Source organism: Mus musculus, chromosome 17, assembly GCF_000001635.26.
Source record: "Mus musculus strain C57BL/6J chromosome 17, GRCm38.p6 C57BL/6J".
Lineage (NCBI taxonomy): Eukaryota > Metazoa > Chordata > Mammalia > Rodentia > Muridae > Mus > Mus musculus.
This window is the reverse complement of record NC_000083.6, coordinates 57,439,488-57,460,574: the sequence shown is the minus strand read 5'-3', so window position 1 is coordinate 57,460,574 and position 21,087 is coordinate 57,439,488. Positions and strand designations below refer to the sequence as shown.

Sequence of the window (21,087 nt, the reverse complement as noted above, 5' to 3'; positions counted from 1 at the left end):
CGGGTGCCAGTGTGATGTGAGCCAAGATAGACTCTAGACAAATATTCATGAGACCAGAGTAATGATCAGTTCATAACTTTCACAGGACTTTCTACCTCCATGTAATCCTCCACTAGTACACTGTGTCATTCAAACCTCAACTCCAACATCCCCTCCAGTAAGAACTCATTATTCATCATCCTTGACTAAAGAATATACTCAGGGTCCTACAATCTTTCTACTCTTTCTTCCTCAGTATTTCCTGAGCCTTAGGTGAAGGTATGTTTTGTAGCTCTATCAGTTGGGATAGGACCCCACAACTCTGCAGTTTAATTATAGCTTGGTTTTGTTGTTTTGTTTTGTTTTGTTTTGTCTGGTCTTGTTTTGTTTTTTGGTGGTCTCTGATGCAAAGAGAAGTTCCCTTGAAGAGTAAAGACTATGTTTAATTTTTAATATAAGGACAAATAGTTAGAATGTGGTTAGAAATTATGCTAATTTAGTAAAATTTGGGTTATTAGCTGTCTTCCAAGATCTATGACTTCACTAGCCCTGTAGTTGGTTAGGTTTCTGGTACTAGGAATGATTTACCTCTTGTTGAGCTGGTCTCCTTTTTTTTCACTTTTCGTTGATTCCTTGTGAATTTCAGATCATGAACCTCAATCACCCTCAACTCCCCATCTCACTATATTCATCCTCCACCCTTACAACCCCCCCAAAAAAAGAAAACAAGCAAGAAAATGAATAAATAAATAAATATTTAAAAGACCTTGTCATGGAAGCTGCTTCAGTGTGTCACACAGTATAATCTTTTGTCCAAACAGCCTTTTGTGAAAATATTCATTGTAGTGAGTCATTGGTCTGTTTTGAGGCCTCTGGCTTCTGCTACACTATCAATACTGGACTACAACTGGACTCTTCTCAGATATCCTGAAGCTACCCTGTGTTTTGGAGATCATGTAGCTTTGGTTCTGGAAGACCAGTCCCTTCATGCACTCCAGCATTTCATAGATGTGGCAGATGTTGGGGTTGGACAACTCAAAGCCCTGGATCTCAACCTGGGTGGTAGCTGAGTTGGTGGCTCTCCCATGTTCACACCACCTAGGCAGCATTCCAGCACTGCCCAGGTGAAGGGTGAGACCAACTCACCAGAGTACAGCATCTGGCAAGGGACAGAGGCAGTTCTCCTGTTCTTATGTCCTCAGGGCTGGGTCTCCTTTGCCCACACTACCAGGCCCACCTCTATTGTCCTACCCAGAGAAGGTGCAGAGCCCTGGTTGAGTGACTCTTAAGTCCAATTAGAGAGCTGTGGGTTATCACCAAGGCATGCATACCAGTGCTGCACCTGTAGGGTTATCAACTTATACATCATTGTCATGCTTCAGAGGCTTCATGTAAGAGGAAAGGCTACAAAATCTCACCCCTACCTAAAGAACTACAGGCAAAACTAGAGAATGCTGATGGTGGAAGAAATAGTCTTCCCTGGGGAAGAGAATACAAATTGATCTTCTAATACCAAATGATCAGTTATGAAAAAGCATATGTACTCCTACCATTCAGTCCTTTCTACTGGTACAGACTGCTAGCTAGTCTGCTCTCCAGATGACACCATATCATGAGATGTGCCAGAAGACCCACTAAATGCAAAGCTTTGGTAAGAATCCTCTTAAAGTCCCACAGATGGACTCAGTGGACTCAGGTACCCATCACTCCCCTAAATCCCCACCCACCAAATACTACTCCCCTCTGCCTGGTCCTTTCTGCTGGGACAGACTGCTAGATAGTCTGCTCCCTGGAAGACACCATATCCTGAGACATCCCAGAAGATCTGCTGTACTCAGGGCATCTAACACAACAGCCAGAGACATCCCAGGAAATGCCCTGCATTCTGGGCAATGGACACCACATTCTGAAGACCTCCTGGGAGCTGTGTGGCATGCAAGGCAACTGATCCAACAGACTGAAAGCATCCCTGCAGTTATCCTGCACACAGGTAAACAGAAAACACAGTCCATAGGCACCCCTGGAGAACAGTTTCACAGAGGACAAGAGCTTGACTGCTCCTCTGAAGACCCAAAATTTTGAAGGCCTCCTAGGAGATCTACTGCAGCCAGGGCACCAGATCAGCAGCTTCTCTGCACCTCTGAGGACCAGCAAGTTGGAAGGACCCACAGGAGGTCTGCTACAGCCAGGGCCACAGGCCTACTAAGAAACCTGAAGCAACCCGGGGGGGGGGGACAGATTCCAAAAAGGGTCACCCAGACAAGCAAACATCAGGGATAACCAGATGGTGAGACCATAAGCAACAGAAGGCAGTATACATGGACATCATCAGAACCCATTTTTCTACCACAAGCCATGAATACATCAACACACCTGAAAATCAGGAAGCTGACCTAAAATCCTAGCTCATGAAGATAATAGAGTCCTTTAAAGAGGACTTTCAGCTTAAATAACTCACTGAAAGTAATACAGGAAAACACAGGTAAATAGATAGAAGCCCTTAACAAGGAAACACATAAATCCCTTTAAAAAAAAATACAGGAAAATACTATCAAGCAGGTGAAGGAATTGCATAAAGTGGTCCAATACCTAAAAATAGAAGTAGAAACAATAAAGAAAACATAAGTTGAGGCAAACCAGGAAATGAAAAACCTGGGAAAGGGGTCAGGAATTACAGATGTAAGTATCACCAACAGAATACAAGAGATAGAAGAGGGAATCTCAGGTATAGAAGATACCATAGAAGAGATTAACACAACTGTCAAAGAAAATTCATAATACAAAAAACTCCTAATCCAAAGCATTCAGGAAATTTAGGACTCAATGGAAAGACCAATTCTAAGAATGATTGGAATAGAGAAGAACAAAGATTCACTGCTCAAAGGACCTGAAAACATCTTCAACACAATCATAGAAGAAAACTTTCCCAACGTAAAGAGATGGTCATAAAGGTACAAGAAACTTACAGAACACCAAATAAAAGGGACCAGGAAAAAAAATCCACTCATCACATAATAATCAAACACTAAATGCTCAGAACAAAGAAAGAATATAAGCTGAAAGGGAAAGGGGCCAAGTTACATACAAAGGTAGACCTATCTGAATTACGCCAGACTTCTCAACAGAGACACTAAAAGCCAGAAGAGCCTGGTCAGAGGTCATACAGACTTTAAAAGACCACAAATACCCGCCCAGACTACTATACCCAGCAAAACTTGCAATCAACATTGATGGAGAAACCAAAATATTCCAGGACAAAACCAAATTCAAACAGTATCTATCTACCAAGCAACCCCTACAGAGGACCCTAGAAGTAAAACTACAACACAACGAAGGTACCTACATCAATAAAAAGACAAGATAGTAAGCATCTCACAACAAAGCCAAAAGGAGAGAACCACAGGACATAAAGTCACATACAAAAACAAACATAAAAGAAACCAACGTCCATCTGTCATTAATATCTCTCAATATAAATGGACTCAACTCACCTACAAAAAGACATAAGCTAACAGACTGGATATGAGAACAGGATCCAGCATTTTGCTGCACACAGGAAACACACCTCGATAACTAAGACAGACACTAATTCAGAGTAAAAGGATGGAAAAAGGTCTTCCAAGCAAATGGTTCCCATCTTAGTATCCATTAAAATAGTTTTTCAACCAAGAGTTATGAAGTGTAATGAGGAAGGACACTTCATATTCATCAAAGGGAAAATCCAGCAAACTCTCAGTTCTGAATATCTATGCCTCAAATGCAAGGGCACCCACATTCATAAAAGAAACTTTACTACACCTCAAAAGGCACATTGAATCCCCACAATAATAATGGGAGACTTTAACACCCCACTCTCCCCAATGGACAGGTCATGGAAACAGAAACTAAACAGAGACATAGTGAAACTAATAGAGGTTATGAACCAAATGGATTTAACAGATATCTACAGAACATTTTACCCACAAAACAACCCTCAACCCATACAAGAAGATTGAAATAATCCCATGAATCCTATCAGATCACCATGGCCTAAGGCTAGTCCTCAATAATAGCAAAAACAACAGAAATCCCACATACACATGAAAACTGAACAAGTCTCTACTCAATGTTAACTTGATCAGGGAAGAAATAAAGAAATAAAAGACTTTCTAGAATTCAATGAAAATGTTGACACATCATACCCAAACTTATGGGACACAATGAAAGCAGTGCTAAGAGGAAAATTCATAGCACTAAATGCCCTGGTAAAGAAACTGGAGAGAAATTACACTAGCAACTTAGCAACATGCCTGAAAGCTCTAGAACAAAAAGAAGTAAACACACCCAAGAGGAGTAGAAGGCAGAAAATAGTCAAACTCGGGGCCAAAATCAACCAAATAGAAACAAAGAGAACAATACAAAAAAAAATCAACAAAACAAAAGCTGGTTCTTTGAGAAAATCAACAAGATAGAGAAACACCTAGCAAAACTAACTAAAGGGCCCAGAAGAAGTATCCAAATTAACAAAATTATAAATAAAAAGGGAGACAGAACAGAAACGGAGAAAGTGCAAAAACTCATCAGATCCTACCACAAAAACTTAAACTCCACAAAACTGGAAAATCTAGATGAAATGGATAATTTTTCTAGATAAATACCACCTACCAAAGTTAAATTAAGAGCAGTTAAACTATCTAAACTGGCACATATCCCATAAGGAAATAGAGTAAGTCAATAAAAAAACCTCCCAACCACAAAGCCCAGGGCCAGATGGATTTAGCGCAGAATTCTACCAGATCTTCGAAAAAGACCTAATACCAATATTTCTCAAACTGTTTCATAAAAAAAAAAAAAAACAGAAGAAACACTACCTAATTAATTCTATGATGCCACAATTACTCTGATGCCTAAACCACACAAAGACCCAACCAAAAAAGCAAACTTCAGACCAGACTTGCTTTTGAATATTGATGTAGAAATACTCAATAAATTCTTGCAAACAGAATCCAAATACAAAACCATTATTCAACATGATCATCGTGTAGAAGAATGCAAATTGATCCATTTTTTATTAGATATTTTCTTTCTTTATATTTCAACTGTTATCCCCTTTCCTGGCTTTCCCTCTGAAAACCCCCTACCCACTACCTCCTACCCCTGCTTCTATGAAGGTGTGCCCCCACTCTCTCCTGATTCCTGGCCTGGAATTCCCCTACACTTGAGCATCAAGTCTAAACCAGGGTCTAAACCACCAAACAAGGAGTACACATGGAGGGATCCATGGATCCAGTTGCATATGTAGCAGAGGATGGCCTTGTTGGACATTAATGAGAGGAGAGGCCCTTGGTCTCAAGAAGTCTCAATGTCCCAGTATAGGGGAATCCAAGGGTGGGGAGGCAGGAGTGGGTGGGTAGGTGAGTAGGGACATACCCTCATAGAAGCAGGAGGAGGGGAAATGGGATAGGGAATTTCTTGGGGGACAGAAATCAGGAAAGGATATAACATTTAAAATGTAAATAAATAAAATATCCAATAAAAATAAAATAAAATTCTTGCAAACCGAATCCAAGAGCACATCAAAAACATCATTCAACATGATCACATAGGCTTTTTCCAAGGATGCAAGGTTGGTTCAATATATGAAAATCCATTAACACAATCCAGTATATAAACAAACTCAAAGAAATGGCATAGTCATCTCTTCAGATGCAGAAAAAGTGTTTGACAAAATACAACACACTTTCATGGTAAAAGTATTGGCGAGATCAGGAATTCAAGGCCCATATCTAAACATAAGAAAAGCAATTTACTGCAAACAAATAGCCAGTATGAAATTAAATGATGAGATACTTGAAGCAACCCCATTAAAATAGGAGACAAAACAAGGATGCCCACTCTCCCCATATCTATTCATAGTACTTGAAGTGCTAGCTAGAACAATAAGACAACAAAGAGATCAAGGGGATACAAACTGGCAAAGAAAAAAGGATTCACTGTTTGCAAGTGATATGATAGTATACATAAGTGACTCCAAAAACTCTACCAGAGAACTTCTCCAGCTGATAGACAGCTTCAGCAAAGTGGTCAGATATAAAATTTACTCAAATAAATCAGTAGCTTTCCTTTATATAAATGAGATGCTGAGACAGAAATTAGGGAAACAACTTCCTTCACAATAAACACAAATAATATAAAATATCTTGGGGAAACTCTAACCAAAGAAGTGAAAGATCTGTATGACAACAACTTCAAGTTTCTCAAGAAAGAAATTGAAGAAGATCTCAGAAAATGGAGAAATCTCCCATGCTCGTGGATTGGCAGAATTAACATAGTAAAACTGGCCATCCTACCAAAGGCAATCTATAGATTCAATGCAATCCCCATCAAAATCCCAACACAATTCTCCAAAGATGTGGAAAAAGCAATTCTCAAATTCATCTTGAAAGGCAAAAAAAACAAAATAGCAAAAGCAATTCTTAATAGAGGAACGGCTGGGGGGGATCACCATCCCTGACCTCAAGTTCTACTACAGAGCAATAGTGATAAAAACTCCATACTATTGGTACAGAGACAGGCAAATTGACCAATGGAATAGAATTTAAGACCAAGAAATAAACAGCACACTTACAGACACTTGATCTTTGATGAAGAAGCCAAAAATATACAATGGGGGGGGGAAGATCTTCAATAAATGGTACTGATCTAACTGGCTGTCTGTATGTAGAAAAAAATGAAAATAGACCCATTTTTGTCACCTTGCACAAAGCTCTAATCCAAGTGGATCAAGGACCTCAACATAAAACCAGATACAGTGAATCTAATAGAAGAGAAAGTGGGGAGGAGCCTTGAACTCATTGGCACAGGGGGAAGTTTCCTAAACAGAACTCTAATCATCATGCTCTGACATCAAGAACTGATAAATGGGACCTCATGAAACTGGAAAGCTTCAGTAAGGCAAAGGACATAGTCAAAAAGACACATTGGCAACCCACAGATAGGGGAGAAAATCTTCACTAATCCCACACCCGATACAGGGCTAATATCCAAAATATATAAAGAACTAACATATAAATATATAAGAAGCTAACCATCAAAAAAAAACCAAAAATCCCAATCAAAAAATAGGGTAGAGAACTAAATCAAGAATTCACAACACAGGAATCTCAAATGGCTAAGAATCACCTAAAGAAATGTTCTAAGTCCTTAGTGATCAGAGAAATGCACATCGAAAGGGCCCTGAGATTCCACCTTACACCAATCAGAATGGCTAAGATCAAAACCTCAAGTGACAACACATGTTGGCAAGGATGTGAAGAAAGAGAAACACTCTTCCATTGCTGGTGGGATTGCAAACTGGTACAACCACTCTGGAAATCAATCTGGAGGTTCCTCAGAAAATTGGAAATAGATCTACCTGAAGACCCAGCAATACCACTTTCGAGAATATACCCAAAAGATGTCCCACTATGTCACAGCGGCACATGTTCAACTGTGTTCACAGAGGCCTTATTGTGATAGCCAGAAGCTGGAAACAACCCAGATGTCCCATGATAGAAGAATGGGTCCAGAAAATCTGATTTATTTACACAATGGAATACTGCTAAGCTATTAAGAATGAGTACATCCTAAGTTTTGCATGTAAATGGAGGGAACTAGAAAATATCCTGAATGAGGTAGCTCAGACACAAAAGGATATGCATGGTATGTACTCACTAATAAGTAGATATTAGCCAAAAAGAAGTACAGAAAACATAAAATATACTCCACAAAACTCAAAAAGTTCAACCAGCTAAAGGGCCCACATGAGGATGCCTCAGTCCCACTTGGGAGAGAGAAGAAAGCAACCACAAGGGGGAGGAAGGGAGGACCTGGGAAGGAAAAAGAGATGGGGTAGGGGGAGAGAGGGACATAATCTGGTATTGGGTGCAAAGAACAGGACTGAGGCCCTGAGGGCCAGCAGGAAGAATGGAAATAGGCAATCTTGGGAGTAGGAGGTTGAGGGGGGGCGCCCAGAATGTACCAGAGACCTGGAAGGTGATAAACTCTCAGGACTCAAATGGAGAGACCTTAGATCAAATGCCCTACAGTGGGGAGAGGGAACTTGTAGAGCCCACCTCCAGCAGAAAGGCAGGGCATCAAGTGATGGATAGGATTGCCATCCCACAGTCAAAACTCTGATTCATAATTGTTCCTGTCTGAAAGAACTGCAGGAATGGAAATTGAGAGGAGTCTGAGGAAAAGAAAGTCCAGTGACAGGCCCAACATGAGATCCAGCTCAAGGGGAGGCCCCAAGACCTGACACTATTACTGAGGTCATGGAGGGCTCCAAGGGGCTATCACGACTGCTCTCAGAAAGACCCAACAAGCAGCTGAAAGAGTCAGATGCAGATATTTGCACCCAACCAATGGACAGAAGTTGGTAAGCCCTGGGGTTGAAATAGGGAAAAGTTGGAAGAAGTTGTGGAGAAGGATGACCCTGTAAGAGGACCAGCAGTCTCAATTAACCTGGACCCCTAAAATCTCTTAAACACTGGACCACCAACCAGGCAGCATATATCAGCTGATATGAGACCTTCAACACATATACAGCAGAAGACTGCCAGGCCTGTGTCCTTCAGAGATGAGGCACCTCAAGAGACTGGAGGCCCCAGGGAGTGTAGAGGTCTGATAGGGTAGGGGGACATCCTTGTGGAGACAGGGGTGTGGGGAGGAAGTATGGGATGTGGAAGAATTGGAGGGTGGACCAGGAAGGGAATAAAACCTGGAGTGCAAAGAGAGGGGGGGAGGGGAAGAGGGAGGGAGGGAGGGAGGGAGGGAGGGAGGGAGGGAGGGAGGGAGGGAGGGAAGGAAGGAAGGAAGGAAGGAAGGAAGGAAGGAAGGAAGGAAGGAAGGAAGGAAGGAAGGAAGGAAATACAAAAGAAAAAAAGCACATATACAAGTATCATTATACAGACTGAGCAGCTTTTATTTATGCATTTAGGAAAACGGTCAGATTAGCCCAACGAGATATTCTCTTCCTGGAATAGTACACTCAGACAATTGCATGTTCTGTATGTAGCAAATATTGCTAGAGTATTGTAACATACTGTTAAACCAGTATTTCATGCTAATGATAAACCCCAATTTCAAGGACACAGTTTCATATTTTTCTTTAAGTAAGATAATAATGTTGGGATCCAGAGCAAGTTGACTAACTGACAGCTATAACCTCCTTCCTTGGCACCCCAATTGCATAGGTCTACCAGCCAAGCACCTACCCTCATGCTCGCCCAACTGGCTACCTTGAGTATACCACAAGTCCCCACTTCTCCCTGAGGATTGATAGGCAGCTAATTGTTGCTAGAAGAGGGAGGGAGGGAGACAGAGACAGAGAGACAGAAAGAAAAGAAGGACAGAAACAGATAGAGACAGAGAGAGAGAGAGAGAAAGAGAGAGAGATTTTCTTCACTTACCCACACTCCTGTAAATAAACTTTCACCCATACTCTATAATTAACCACATTAAACTCACTAGATAACCACCAAAAATGTAATAAAAATAGAAGGGGCTCATTGGGAAGATGGAAAGCAGCAGGTTCAGTTGCCCATGGTCTAAATTAAGTTAATTGATGTGCACAGAACAATTCCCTAGGTAGGGAGCTCCTAAACTGTGTAAGTGTGGAAAATGGAGCTGAGTGTATCTCTCTTCCTTTAACTGTGGGTGCCATATGACTGGACAGTTGAAGTTCCTGTCTTGACTCCCCACAATGATGAACTGTAACCTAGAACTGAAAACTGAAATAGAACCCCTTCTCTCCTGCATTGCCTTTTGTCAAACTAAACTAACAGAACAACAGATGTGAAACTAGAATGCCTCCAGTCTGAGTACTTTGAGAAATAAATTGCTGAATTCTACAGCCTGGAGCTGTAGAAGCCTAGTTCTTGTAGCTGAAAGAATACTCAAAGGCCTGTAATTTCCACCCCCAGAAATGTCTTCTTGCCTATATACATGATCAATCAGGATTAAGTCACTTGGTGACATCACTGCTGGAATCACTACTCTTAGTGGCCACATAGATATTCTGTAGTTTGAATGCTTTGATGGTTAATGCTTGTTAACTCAATACATACTAAAGTCTCCTGGGTAAAGGGAACCTCTATTGAGGAACTACCTCCATCAAATTGGCCTGTGGGCATATCTTTGGGTTGTCTCTTTAAATGTTTTTTAAAGTCTAGAAGGTCCTAGACTACTGTGGACAAAACCATTCCTAGGCAGGTAGACCTGGAACTTACATGACCATAAGTGAGCCAGAGAAAATCCTTTTTCCATGGGTCCCATCTCCAGGTTCCTGCTTGAGTCCCTTTCCTGACTTCTCTGCAATGATGTAGCATATACCTTCAACATGTATTTAAAATAAAACCTTCCTCCCTTAATTTTATTATTATTAAGTATTTTGTCATGGCATCAATCGAGTAGCTAGTATAGTTATCATGAAGCTTGGTAACAAGGTCGTTATAGAGAAAAAATGACACTCACCGATTATGCATCCCATAGCCCCGTGGCTGTACAGAAGCAGAGATTATGACCACCAGGACTGGAAGCCCATAGCCAAAGGCACAGAGGTGCAGCATCTTGATGTTGCGAGAGCTGAAATAATTCACCACCTTCAGGTTTCTCACCATCAGGAAGAGCATCACTGCCTCCACTAGCATCCAGAAGAAGCAGGCGAGGAAAAGATAGTGTAGGAATCCCGCAATGATGGCACAAGCCGTCTGCAGGGAAGAAGTCTGCATATCAGGATCCCCCATGCAGGCAGAAGGTGGAAGTATTAAAAAAAGAGAGAGGAATGGCCTCTACTAGGGTTCCTCAAACAGTAGTCTGTTTTCCACTAAGCATGATGGAGTCACCCCTTCACCATCTAGGATGAGTGAATATCTTGGCCAGGTAGCCATGACAACAAAACAGAGAAAGGTCTGTAGTCACAATAATGGGAAGTGAGAGAACGGCCACCTGGGACTCCAAGTGTACTTCTTCCAGGTTTCCCATAGCTGAGAGTAACCCTAGAAAATGTTAGGGTACATAAGCAGTGGAAACTTAAGGGGAAAGGGGATCCCATGATACAGCTTCCAAGAGATCATCATCCATAATGCAGTGTGACTCTGCACTAATGCAACTACGTGGGAGTTGCCCACACTCTTGTAAGTGACCATGTGGTCTATAAGTCCACTATCACATTCATTCACCAACTAGACTTGTGTGGAATCTTTTCAGTCTGTCATCAGTCAGTAAGGTATTTTTCCACTCAATGCTCCATAGGTAAGATAATCCATCCCCAGTATCCTTGTAAAAATCCAGCCAAGAAAATGTGCACCTGTAGGCCTGACCTGAGGGATAGAGGAGGGATGGAGACTGCCTGGAGATCACTACCTAGCCAGCCTAGACTATTTGGTGAGTTCCAGACCAATGAGAGATTCTGTCTCAAAAACACAAGGTCAGAGCAATGAGATGGCTCAGCAGCTGATCAACGAACTTGCTGCCAAGCTTGATCGCATGAAAGGAGAGAACTGATTCCTGTTAGTTGTGCTGTATGTTGTATGCATGCCATGCCATGTGCATATATCCAACATGTATGCACACATTCAAACACACAAACACTATTATATATATATAATATATATAATATATATATATATATACACATACACACATATATATGTGTGTATGTAACAGAAGTGTGAGGACTAAGGACTGGATTCCTCCAAAAGTATGGATTCCTAGAACTCACATAAGTGCTAAGTGGGCACAGTGGCTCACCTGTAATTCCAGCCCTGGAAGGAAGCCTGCTACTGAGTATAACCATATTGGCCAGCCCTGGTTTAACTGAGAGACCTCACCTCAGTGAGAAATGTGGAAGAGTAATTGAGGATAAATCCTTACATTGGACCTCCATATGCACACCACACACTTGTGTTCAAACAGATGCACACACACACACACACACACGCACGCATGCATGCCACATACTCAAAAATAATGAAAAAATAGAACAATGGAAGAGACTAAAATAGTTCATAAAATGTTTTAGGAGCTGATTTTCGACAGATACCTATCACAATAGATCAATTCAGTGAGAGCTTGACTATGCTGGTTAGTTTCTTGTCAACCTGACACAAACTGAAGTCAACTGGGGAGAGGAAACCTTGACTAAGGAATTGCCTTGATAAGATTAACCTGTAGGTAATAGTGTGGAGCATTGAGATGGGAGGGCCCAGCTCATCATGAGCAACACCATCCCGGGTTGGTAGTCCTACATTGTATAAGGAAGCAGGCTGAGTAAGTCAAGAGGAGAAAGCCAGCAACCAGCATTCCTAAATGGTCCCTACTTTAGTTCTTGCCTTGGTGGGCCGTGATATGAAAGTATAGGCTAAAAAATTCCTTTTCTTGCCCAAGTTGCTTTTAGTCATATTGTTTATCACAGCAATACAGAGAAAACTGAGGCACTGTCAGGGGACACTATGAAAAGGCCCCGGGAGAGGGAACTAGATAGTGATGAGCAAAAGGAACATGGGCAGATGGTGCAGCTGGATAGGGGTACACCCCAAGGATCACAAACCTGGTTGTCAGTCTTGTCTATACCGGTGAGGAAGAGAATCTTGGCCAAGAAGAGACACACACAAAGATGCAGGTGCATGTAGGTATTGTGGTTCTGAACAGCACGACACAGCAGGAAGGTGGCTATGGCCAAGGCAAGACATACCAGGGAGATGACTGTACCCACATGGCTGATGATATACAAGGAGAATTCCATCTACCAGGAAGGAGAACAATTGTTGGTTTCACAATAAAACTAGAATTCCCCCCTCAGCACCAGGGGGAAAAAAAACACCTTAACCAGACCTCCTGAAAATCTCAGGACTTATATCTTATATCCCCTGGCCTCAGAATGATCTGAATGTTATCCATGATACTCTGTGCAACCTGACTGCACCTCTGAGTACTCACACACAGCCCCCAGTGTTTTCTTGGCCCTCCATACTAGAGAGGACATCTACAAACTACTGTTCCCAGAATCCCTGGTCATAGAGTGTGTAGTATAGATTCTTCATGGAATATATATACAGACATCTGGGAAGGCAGAAAAAAAGGAAACTACCAGCCATGTGTAGGTCAGATGAGCTGTGGCCAAACTCCCCCTTGCCTAAGAAGAGAGCACAAATGACACCAGCAATTCTGGGCCTTTTGAACTGAACTGTGAGAGGAGGATGACCCTGAAGCTCCTCCATCTCTTTCTAAAGATTTTGTGAGTACACAATTGCCTGTATTAAATCCCTCATTTCTCCAAACATCTGAAGTGGTTTCTGCCTCTTGGGCTGAACCCTAACAAAGTTGCTGGTATCTGAGACATTTCAATTTAGATTGAAAGTAACTGTCCTTTCCCTATACTGTTCATTAATGAATAGTTTGAAATTTTATGGTGCCTTCTCTATGTTAAAGATCATGCCAGCCAGTGCATCATAGGGTCCTCTACACAACACTGTCGCAGACTGTTTAAAAAAAAACTGCCCACAATTTTGTCAGCTCCCAGTCATAGGAATTATGATGAGACATAAATGCCTGTTGATCAGTTAGATAGGATTGTGTATATCCGTATGTGTGTGCTTATGTGTGTGCAGGTGCACTTGTATACACATGAATGTGAAGGACAGAGGACAACTTCAGGTGCCACAATAAGGAATATTAACCAAGGGGTCTCTCATTGGTCTGGATCTCACCAGTGAGTTCCTGGATCCACTTGCCTCTACCTCCTCAACTGGGGAGATTTCAGGTCTTTGTCACTATCCATAGCTATTTTTACATGGGTGCTAGAGAATAAACGCATACTCTTGTGACACATGGCAAGCACTTTACAGAGTTAGCCATATCCCCATGGCTGCTTTATATGGTCATTTATGTAGGATTATAGTAAATGCATACAAGTACTTAAAACTGTGTCCTGTGGTGTTAACTGCATGTTAACTTTTTATTCTTGCTGCTTTGCCATGAGAGAGTTGGATTCCACTCAAAGGGGTAAAGTGCCTTATCCAAGAAAAAAAGTGACCCACACAGAACCTAAAAGGGAACATTCTCCCTGTTGTCTCACTGCAAGTCCTAAACTACACATTCTATAAGATGCTTGGTACCTCCATAGTATGCAAGTGTCCTTGTTCCTAATACATCAGCCAAGGACAGTTTTCACACAAATTAAGGAAATTTTTCTTTATTAAGTCATACATTTATCTGTGCTTACTTCATGTATCCTGTTATGAATATATCTCAATGAAGACCCTACACTACACCTTTAACCTAATGGCAAGGTATTCTGGGAATTACAATTTATAGATGTTTGTTCCAGTAATGGAGTGCAGAGCATCCTTTGAGGGTGGGGATGAGTCCTGAGTGATGTCAGTGTATTATCAACCTTCACTGTCATCTAGGAATTCCTACAGCTCAGTTTCTGGTTGATGTCTATAGTTTAGTATAAAGAGAACTTTGGGGCCAGGCTATCTCAAAGTTCAGGTCCTACCTCCACTAGTCACTAATTACATGATGAGACATGACACTGAACATCAATCTTCTGTCCCATGAAACTTGAAATTGACCAATTAATAATTAGTTTCAAGCAAGAAGTCCTAGATCATTAAGCTCCTTGTTAGTAACTCTTCATTAAATGAGACCTGTGAAATATTGGGTATGTTTGATTATAGTCTGTGACAGTTCATTTTGGTAGTCAACTGGGTAAATCACAAGTCTACTAAGAGATCAACTATTGGGCACATCCTTGAGAAATATTATTGATCAAGTTATTTGAGGTGGGAAGATCCAGCCTAGACAAAAAAGGTCTAAGGCAAAAGATTTGCTTTTTGCCTCATTGCCTTCACATCTTGCTGGCAAGTTCATCTATTCTGATATTGTAGCTGCTACAATATTCCTTGGCTGATACCAGAATCCAGATTCTTCAGGTTTCCAATGTAAACAGAAAATCCATGGTGCTCCAGAAGTCCTCCAGACTGTTAGTGCCAGAGTGAGGCTGCTGAAATATCTAGTGCTTTATATTGATCATTTACTGGGTTCTCAGCCACTCTAATGTGAAGGCAGCCATTGTTGGAATGCACAAATCATATTATGCAAGCCAATCTAATAAAATCCCTCTAACAAGTGTTCATTCTCTTGGTCCTGTTCCTCTTAGAAATCCTGAGTAATACAGGGCTATTATGTCTGATTTTGTACTTCAGTGTCATAGCTTTCTAACCACATGATGAATTCCTTACTCATGGAGGTGTGACACACATTCCTCTCCCTCTATGGTTACCTTATACAATACTCAAGACCATAGGGAGACACAAGATGGTCTGCCAATCACCTCTACTAGGTTTTAGGCAAGATACTCAGGAAAACATGAATGAGCTACCAATACTCACCGTAAGCTCCCCAGAAGCCATGATGATAGCCAAGTTTGCCATCCGGTTACAGCTGCAGACTGTGTGTGTCTCGGATGCTTCCACAATCTCACAGCCCGAGGGTGTCCATCTCCCATCCTCCACATCAGTGTTCCAGGAGACACAGATAGGCCTCTCAGACTTCTGCTTTGGCTGAAAGATCAGAAGCCCCAGTCTCCTGAGAACTTCACACTGGAATGGATTCAATGTGACCAGACTTGGGATTCATCTGGGACTAGAAACTCAGGAAATGGAAAAACCTACTGTATTCTAGTCTGTAGTGGTGCTTGATCTGGTGTCGGACTACTGTTATTGCTTCAAGAAAACTTCTTTCAGAGCCAGGAAGATAGCTCAGCAGACAAAAGTCTTTGCTGTATGTATATGAGGAGCTATTCAAATGCCTAGCACACACACACAAACATTTAAATCCTGGCTTTGGAAGGCAGAGATAAGAATTTATATGACTTGCTGACCAGACAGCCTGGATGAATCAACAAGCTCTTGGTTCTGTGAAAGATATGGTCTTAAAAACGAATGAGGCAAGGTAGATGGCTCAGTGGTTAGTAGCACTTGCTACTCTTCTGGAAAAGCTGAGTTTGGTTCCCAGTGTCCATATTAGGTGGCTCACAACCACTTGTAACTCCAGCTACCTCAAATCTGATGGTTCTGGACTCCATGGCACATGCACTTGCATGCACATACCCACAGGAAAACATACACATAATTATGAATAATAAAAATAAATCTTAAGACAAATAAATAAATAAACCTTTAAAAAATAAAATGAGAGCAATAAAGACACCTAACACTGATCTTAGCTACCACATGCACACTAGCACTAATGCATCCTCACGGGAATGAACACTTGTTGCATTGTAGGTTGTAGTGTGTCACTATTGAGGAAACTTAGAAAAAGGCACACAGCATCTCTCTAGTAAAGGAAAAATGGGAGTGCATTTTTGCATCCAAATCTGTGATCATTTGGAAACAAAACAATCGTTTCTTAAATAGGTTAGAGCATCTTGGGTAGCAAGACTCCTCCATAGACAATCAGAGGTCTCAGAAGACACCGCACAAACCTGGATGTGCTGGAGGGTATAGATAATAGGCTTGGAGAAGTCCTCCTTCTTCTCCCCGGTCACAGTGCCACCAACAACACGGGAATTCATCCTCAGCTTCCGGAAGGACTGGCCATCTTCAAAGAAGCGTTCATTTAAAACTGATTCCATGTGTGCAAATGAGACAAAAGCCACTCCTGGGGCCCCTGCATGTCCCCAAAATAAAAACAAAGAGGGAAAAAAAAACAAAGAGGGAAAGAATTACTTGTTCCATAGATATTATAGATGGCACATGTGCACACAGGAAATATGTGTACACACAGCAACATGTGTACACTCATGCGACACATGTGACATGTACATACACAGACTCTCCCCAGTTTATTCTTAGGACTTAAATAACCAAGAATTTTCAGATCAGTTGAGGCAGGGTTGGAAGACTAGGGAAAGAAGAGACATGGGAAAGGAAAGAAACCCCACCCAAACTCCAGGCTGCCGTTCCTACTCTCTGAGAGTCAAGAAACCTCAACAGGTCTAAGACACCAAACACCAGTTCCTGACAGCGGGGACTGGGGTAGCCAATGGCCTGTGGAGCAACATGCCTAAGTTTTATTGTGATTACTATGATATATATCTTACCTACAATTCTTCATCTATGAGGAAGACACACTGCAGTGGTCCAAAATACAAATAGAATGTGAAAGACTATTACCAGAAATGGATGAAAGAGTAGACCCACCCAGAGCCTGATTGACAAAACAATGGCTGCATTCCAACAAAGAAAGATACCCCTAGCCCAATTCTCTGCTCCTCCCCCTGCAGGGGCCATGATCCCACCTCCCCCAAGTCTTCTGGGCCCTCCTTGGCCTGGCATGAAGCCTGTATCCCACATGGGAGGCCCTACCATGATGCCAATGATGGACCCTCCTCCTCCTGGGATGACGCCCGTAGGACCAGCTCCTGGGATAAGATCACCCATTGGAAGCCACATATCCATGATGCCTGGGCCTCCAATGATAAGACTTCCCACCTGTCTTCTGTTGGTGCCCACATGGCCTGGCATGACTCAGCCAAACAGATAAGAGCAGAAGGGCTCTTTTTTGTTTTTTATTTCTTGTGTTTCACCAGATCTTGGTGCTGAGCCTGAGTGTTTACTAGATGCATGACAAGGAAACTTCCCTTCCTAACAGACAGAATACTTTTGGAGGGAGAAGTTTTTCACTTATATTGTGAAATGTGGAAATAAAATCATCAGCTGGTTTAGTTAAAAAAAAAAATTACCAAACACCAAACACCTATGGAGATGGTTTCCTGGAGCCATCTCAAAGAGGGCACTAGGAATAATCAACAGAGCTGTGCTGACTTAGGGGGGGAAAGTTCACACTTTGACCCTTCTACACTCCTCACTCATCCATGATATAAACACTACAGCTTGTGAAACCACCATATTATTTCATGTATAAAGGGGAGTCATTTCTGAGAAGTGAGGAAAGCAGACTGCATGATTTTTTTTCTCGAGTTTTAAAGTGAACTTAAGCTTTAGCCCTGCGTCATCTGTAAATCTTCTGAAGTGGATGGGAGCTTAGTGGAGAGATGGCCTAGTATATGTGAGGGCTCATGCTGGCTGCCTAGGGCCAAACAAAATAAATTATACATAAATGAAACCAAAAAGCAATGTAACTTAGAAGCCACCAAATCACATACATAGCCATTGTAAAAACACCTGGCGCTGAAGAGATGGCTCATCAGAGGAAGTGTTTGTCACCAACCCTGAAGACCTGAATTCTATACACTCCCCACACAGTTAAGGGAACCAAACTGACTCCTGAAAGTTGTCTTGTAACTGCCATTCATGTACCATGGTATGTGTGTGTGCATGTATGCACATGCTCATGCATGTTTGTATACACACACCTAGATGATAGATAGATAGATAGATAGATAGATAGATAGATAGATAGATAGATAGATTTAAAGACACCTAAATTTTTTCTCACACACACATACACACACACACTAATTCTACTTACTGTTGTGTTAATAAACTCCCTAGTATTTAAAATTTGTCAGAGCAGGAGTTCAAGCAGCTAGTCACATCACATCTACAGTCAAGAGCAAAAAGAGAATGTGAATTTTTGCTTCCTTGCTCTCTGCACTACTCAGCTTGCTTCTTCTATTCACACAGTCCAGAGAATGGTGCCACCCACAGTGGACCAGGTCTTTCCACATCAACTAAATGTTAAGACAGACACCCACTGACACATCCATAGGCCATCCTTACCTAGTCAGCCCTTCACTAACACTCTTCCCAGATGATTCAAGGCTGTGTCAAGTTGGTAGTTAAAACTAACCATCACAGAGCTTACTCAGAAAAGCAAATAAAATGGAGGAGAAGAGGATAAAAGGAGAGGAAGAAATGACAGGGTGGAAGGAGGGAGATTCCATCTTGTGCTGCCTGTACATAGAGCCATCTGCTGGAACCTAAACAGCACCACATCCACAAAGAAAACTGGTCAAAAAGACATGTTCACTAAAGAGATTAGAAAAAATGACAGCATCACACTGAAATTGCAAAATTGATAAGCTCAATCAATCAAATTTTAGAACTCAGTGGAAAGCCTTACAATAGAATGAACCAGGTGGATGGATCATCAGAACTCAAGACAGTAACACATAGCTGGTAGCCACACCCCACTGGTTACAGACCATGCTCCAGTGTCTTGGTTCTGTACCTGTAGATACTGATTCTTTGATTATGAAACAGCCAACATTCATCTTGTCCCCTCTGGCTGCCAAGTTAATGGACTCATTCTCCTTGCACTCTTCATTGATGACTTTGCTTTCGATGTCTGAAAGTAAAGGGGGGTGTTTTTGTTAAGACACACAGAAAATATATGTATCTCTAATTTGGTTTCTGTCCAAGAAACCAAGAAGCTTTAAAGGGTGGCTCAAGAGTACATGAAGCTCACTGTGAAATAAAAATAAAATAGACATCATGAGTGAACAGGGGAAGGGAGGATGAGAACTGGAGGGATGAGGTAGAGGGAGGACAGAGGAGTGAGAACTGGGAGAGAAAACTGGAATGGGGAGATCATCTCTTGGATGAGCTAGAAACCTAGTGCAATGGAAAATCCCAGAAATCTATGAGGTTAAGACTCCCAGAAATGGTGGATAAGCCTGAACCAGCAATCTCTTATAACCAGGCAAGACCTCCATTGGAGGGACTGGATACCAACCCAGCCATTGGGTTGGTATTGTAGGCCCAAACCTTTGGCCTGCAATTTGTCCTACCTAGAAGATATGCTGGGGTAAAGGTGGCATAGAAATTGTGGGAGTGACCAACCATTCACTGGTCCAGCTTGTGACCCATACTATGAGAGAGAATCCACCCCTGACACTGCCTAAAGGGCCAGGAACAAAATATTGTATATCCCAGAGACCTAGGAGAGAACCAAACACAACTGACAAAAAAAAGTCAATGAAATGATTCCTAATGATATTCTGCTGTACTCATAGATTGGTACCTAGCCCAATTTTCATCAAAGTCCTCACCCAGAAACTGATGAAAACAAGTGCAGAGACCCACAGTCAAACTTTTGGCAGAGCTTGGGGAATCCTGAAGAAGAGGGAAAGGAAGGATTGTAGAAGTTAGAAGGGTCAAGGACACTACAATAAAACCCACAGAATCAACTAACCTGGGCTCATAAGGGCTCACAGAGACTGAACCACTAACCAGGTAGCATACATGTGACTGATCTTGGCCATCTGCACATGTTACAGTTGGGTAGCTTGTTCTTCTTGTAAGACTTCAAATAGAAGGAGCAGGGGCTGTCTGGGACTCTGTTGTCTGTTTTTGGGACCCATTCCTCCTACCAGATTGCTTCATCTAGCCTCAATAGAAGAGGAGATACCTAGTCTTACTGCAACTTGATATGCCAGGAATGGTTGGTATCCATGGGAGGCCTCCTCTTGTCTGAAGAAAAAGGGAGGAGGACTGGGTGGGAAATGGGAACGAGCTGGAAGTGAACTAGAGCTTGAGAAGAAAGGGGGAAGGAGAATCTGTGGTCAAAATGTTAATAAATAAATAAATAAATAAATAAATAAATAAATAAATAACATTCACAGGGACTAGTTCAATGGTTAAGAGTACTTGCTGCTCTTGTAGGAGATCCAACTTCAGTTCCCAGCACCCATGTCAGTACCCACAACCACCTTAACTCCAGGAGATCCAAGGCCCTCTTCTGGCCTCCACAGGTACCTGCACTCATGTGTATATACTCACTCAGAGACACGCAAAACCCACATAATTTTAAATAATAAAAAGCATATCTTTAAAAAGAAAATATGCAAGTCTGTATTAGAAAACAAAAGGAACAATGGAAAACCAGATCATCATGGAGAAACTCTTTAGTCCTAAGAGATAACAGTGAGTGTTCCATGTGGAGGACATCCACCATAGCTGTGATTGTGATTTTGAGTAGGTGGACTTATTAAGTGTGAATAAAGCTGTTATAAAACAATAAAGCAACAAACAAAAACATAGTAGAGACTAGATTGGGCACTTCCATCAGCAGCAGAAATGGACATTAGGGGCTTGAGGACAAAACATATAGCTG

At 41.8% G+C, this 21,087-nt stretch overlaps 1 protein-coding gene and 1 pseudogene across 4 annotated transcripts in view; one reads left to right on the top strand and one right to left on the bottom strand.

The window, feature by feature from the left end:
* Positions 1-21,087, bottom strand: part of Adgre1 (adhesion G protein-coupled receptor E1) — a 124,949-nt gene that overhangs the window by 22,955 nt on the left and 80,907 nt on the right. For all 4 annotated transcript variants that reach the window (XM_006523602.2, NM_010130.4, NM_001355722.1 and 1 more), the window contains 5 exons: positions 19,204-19,320; positions 16,493-16,677; positions 15,396-15,566; positions 12,551-12,745; positions 10,474-10,709 (listed from right to left, as the gene is read on the bottom strand). In XM_006523602.2, coding sequence (XP_006523665.1) covers positions 10,474-10,709; positions 12,551-12,745; positions 15,396-15,566; positions 16,493-16,677; positions 19,204-19,320 — 904 coding nt within the window. The remainder of the gene's footprint in view (positions 1-10,473; positions 10,710-12,550; positions 12,746-15,395; positions 15,567-16,492; positions 16,678-19,203; positions 19,321-21,087) is intronic.
* Positions 17,070-17,553, top strand: Gm20243 (annotated as a pseudogene).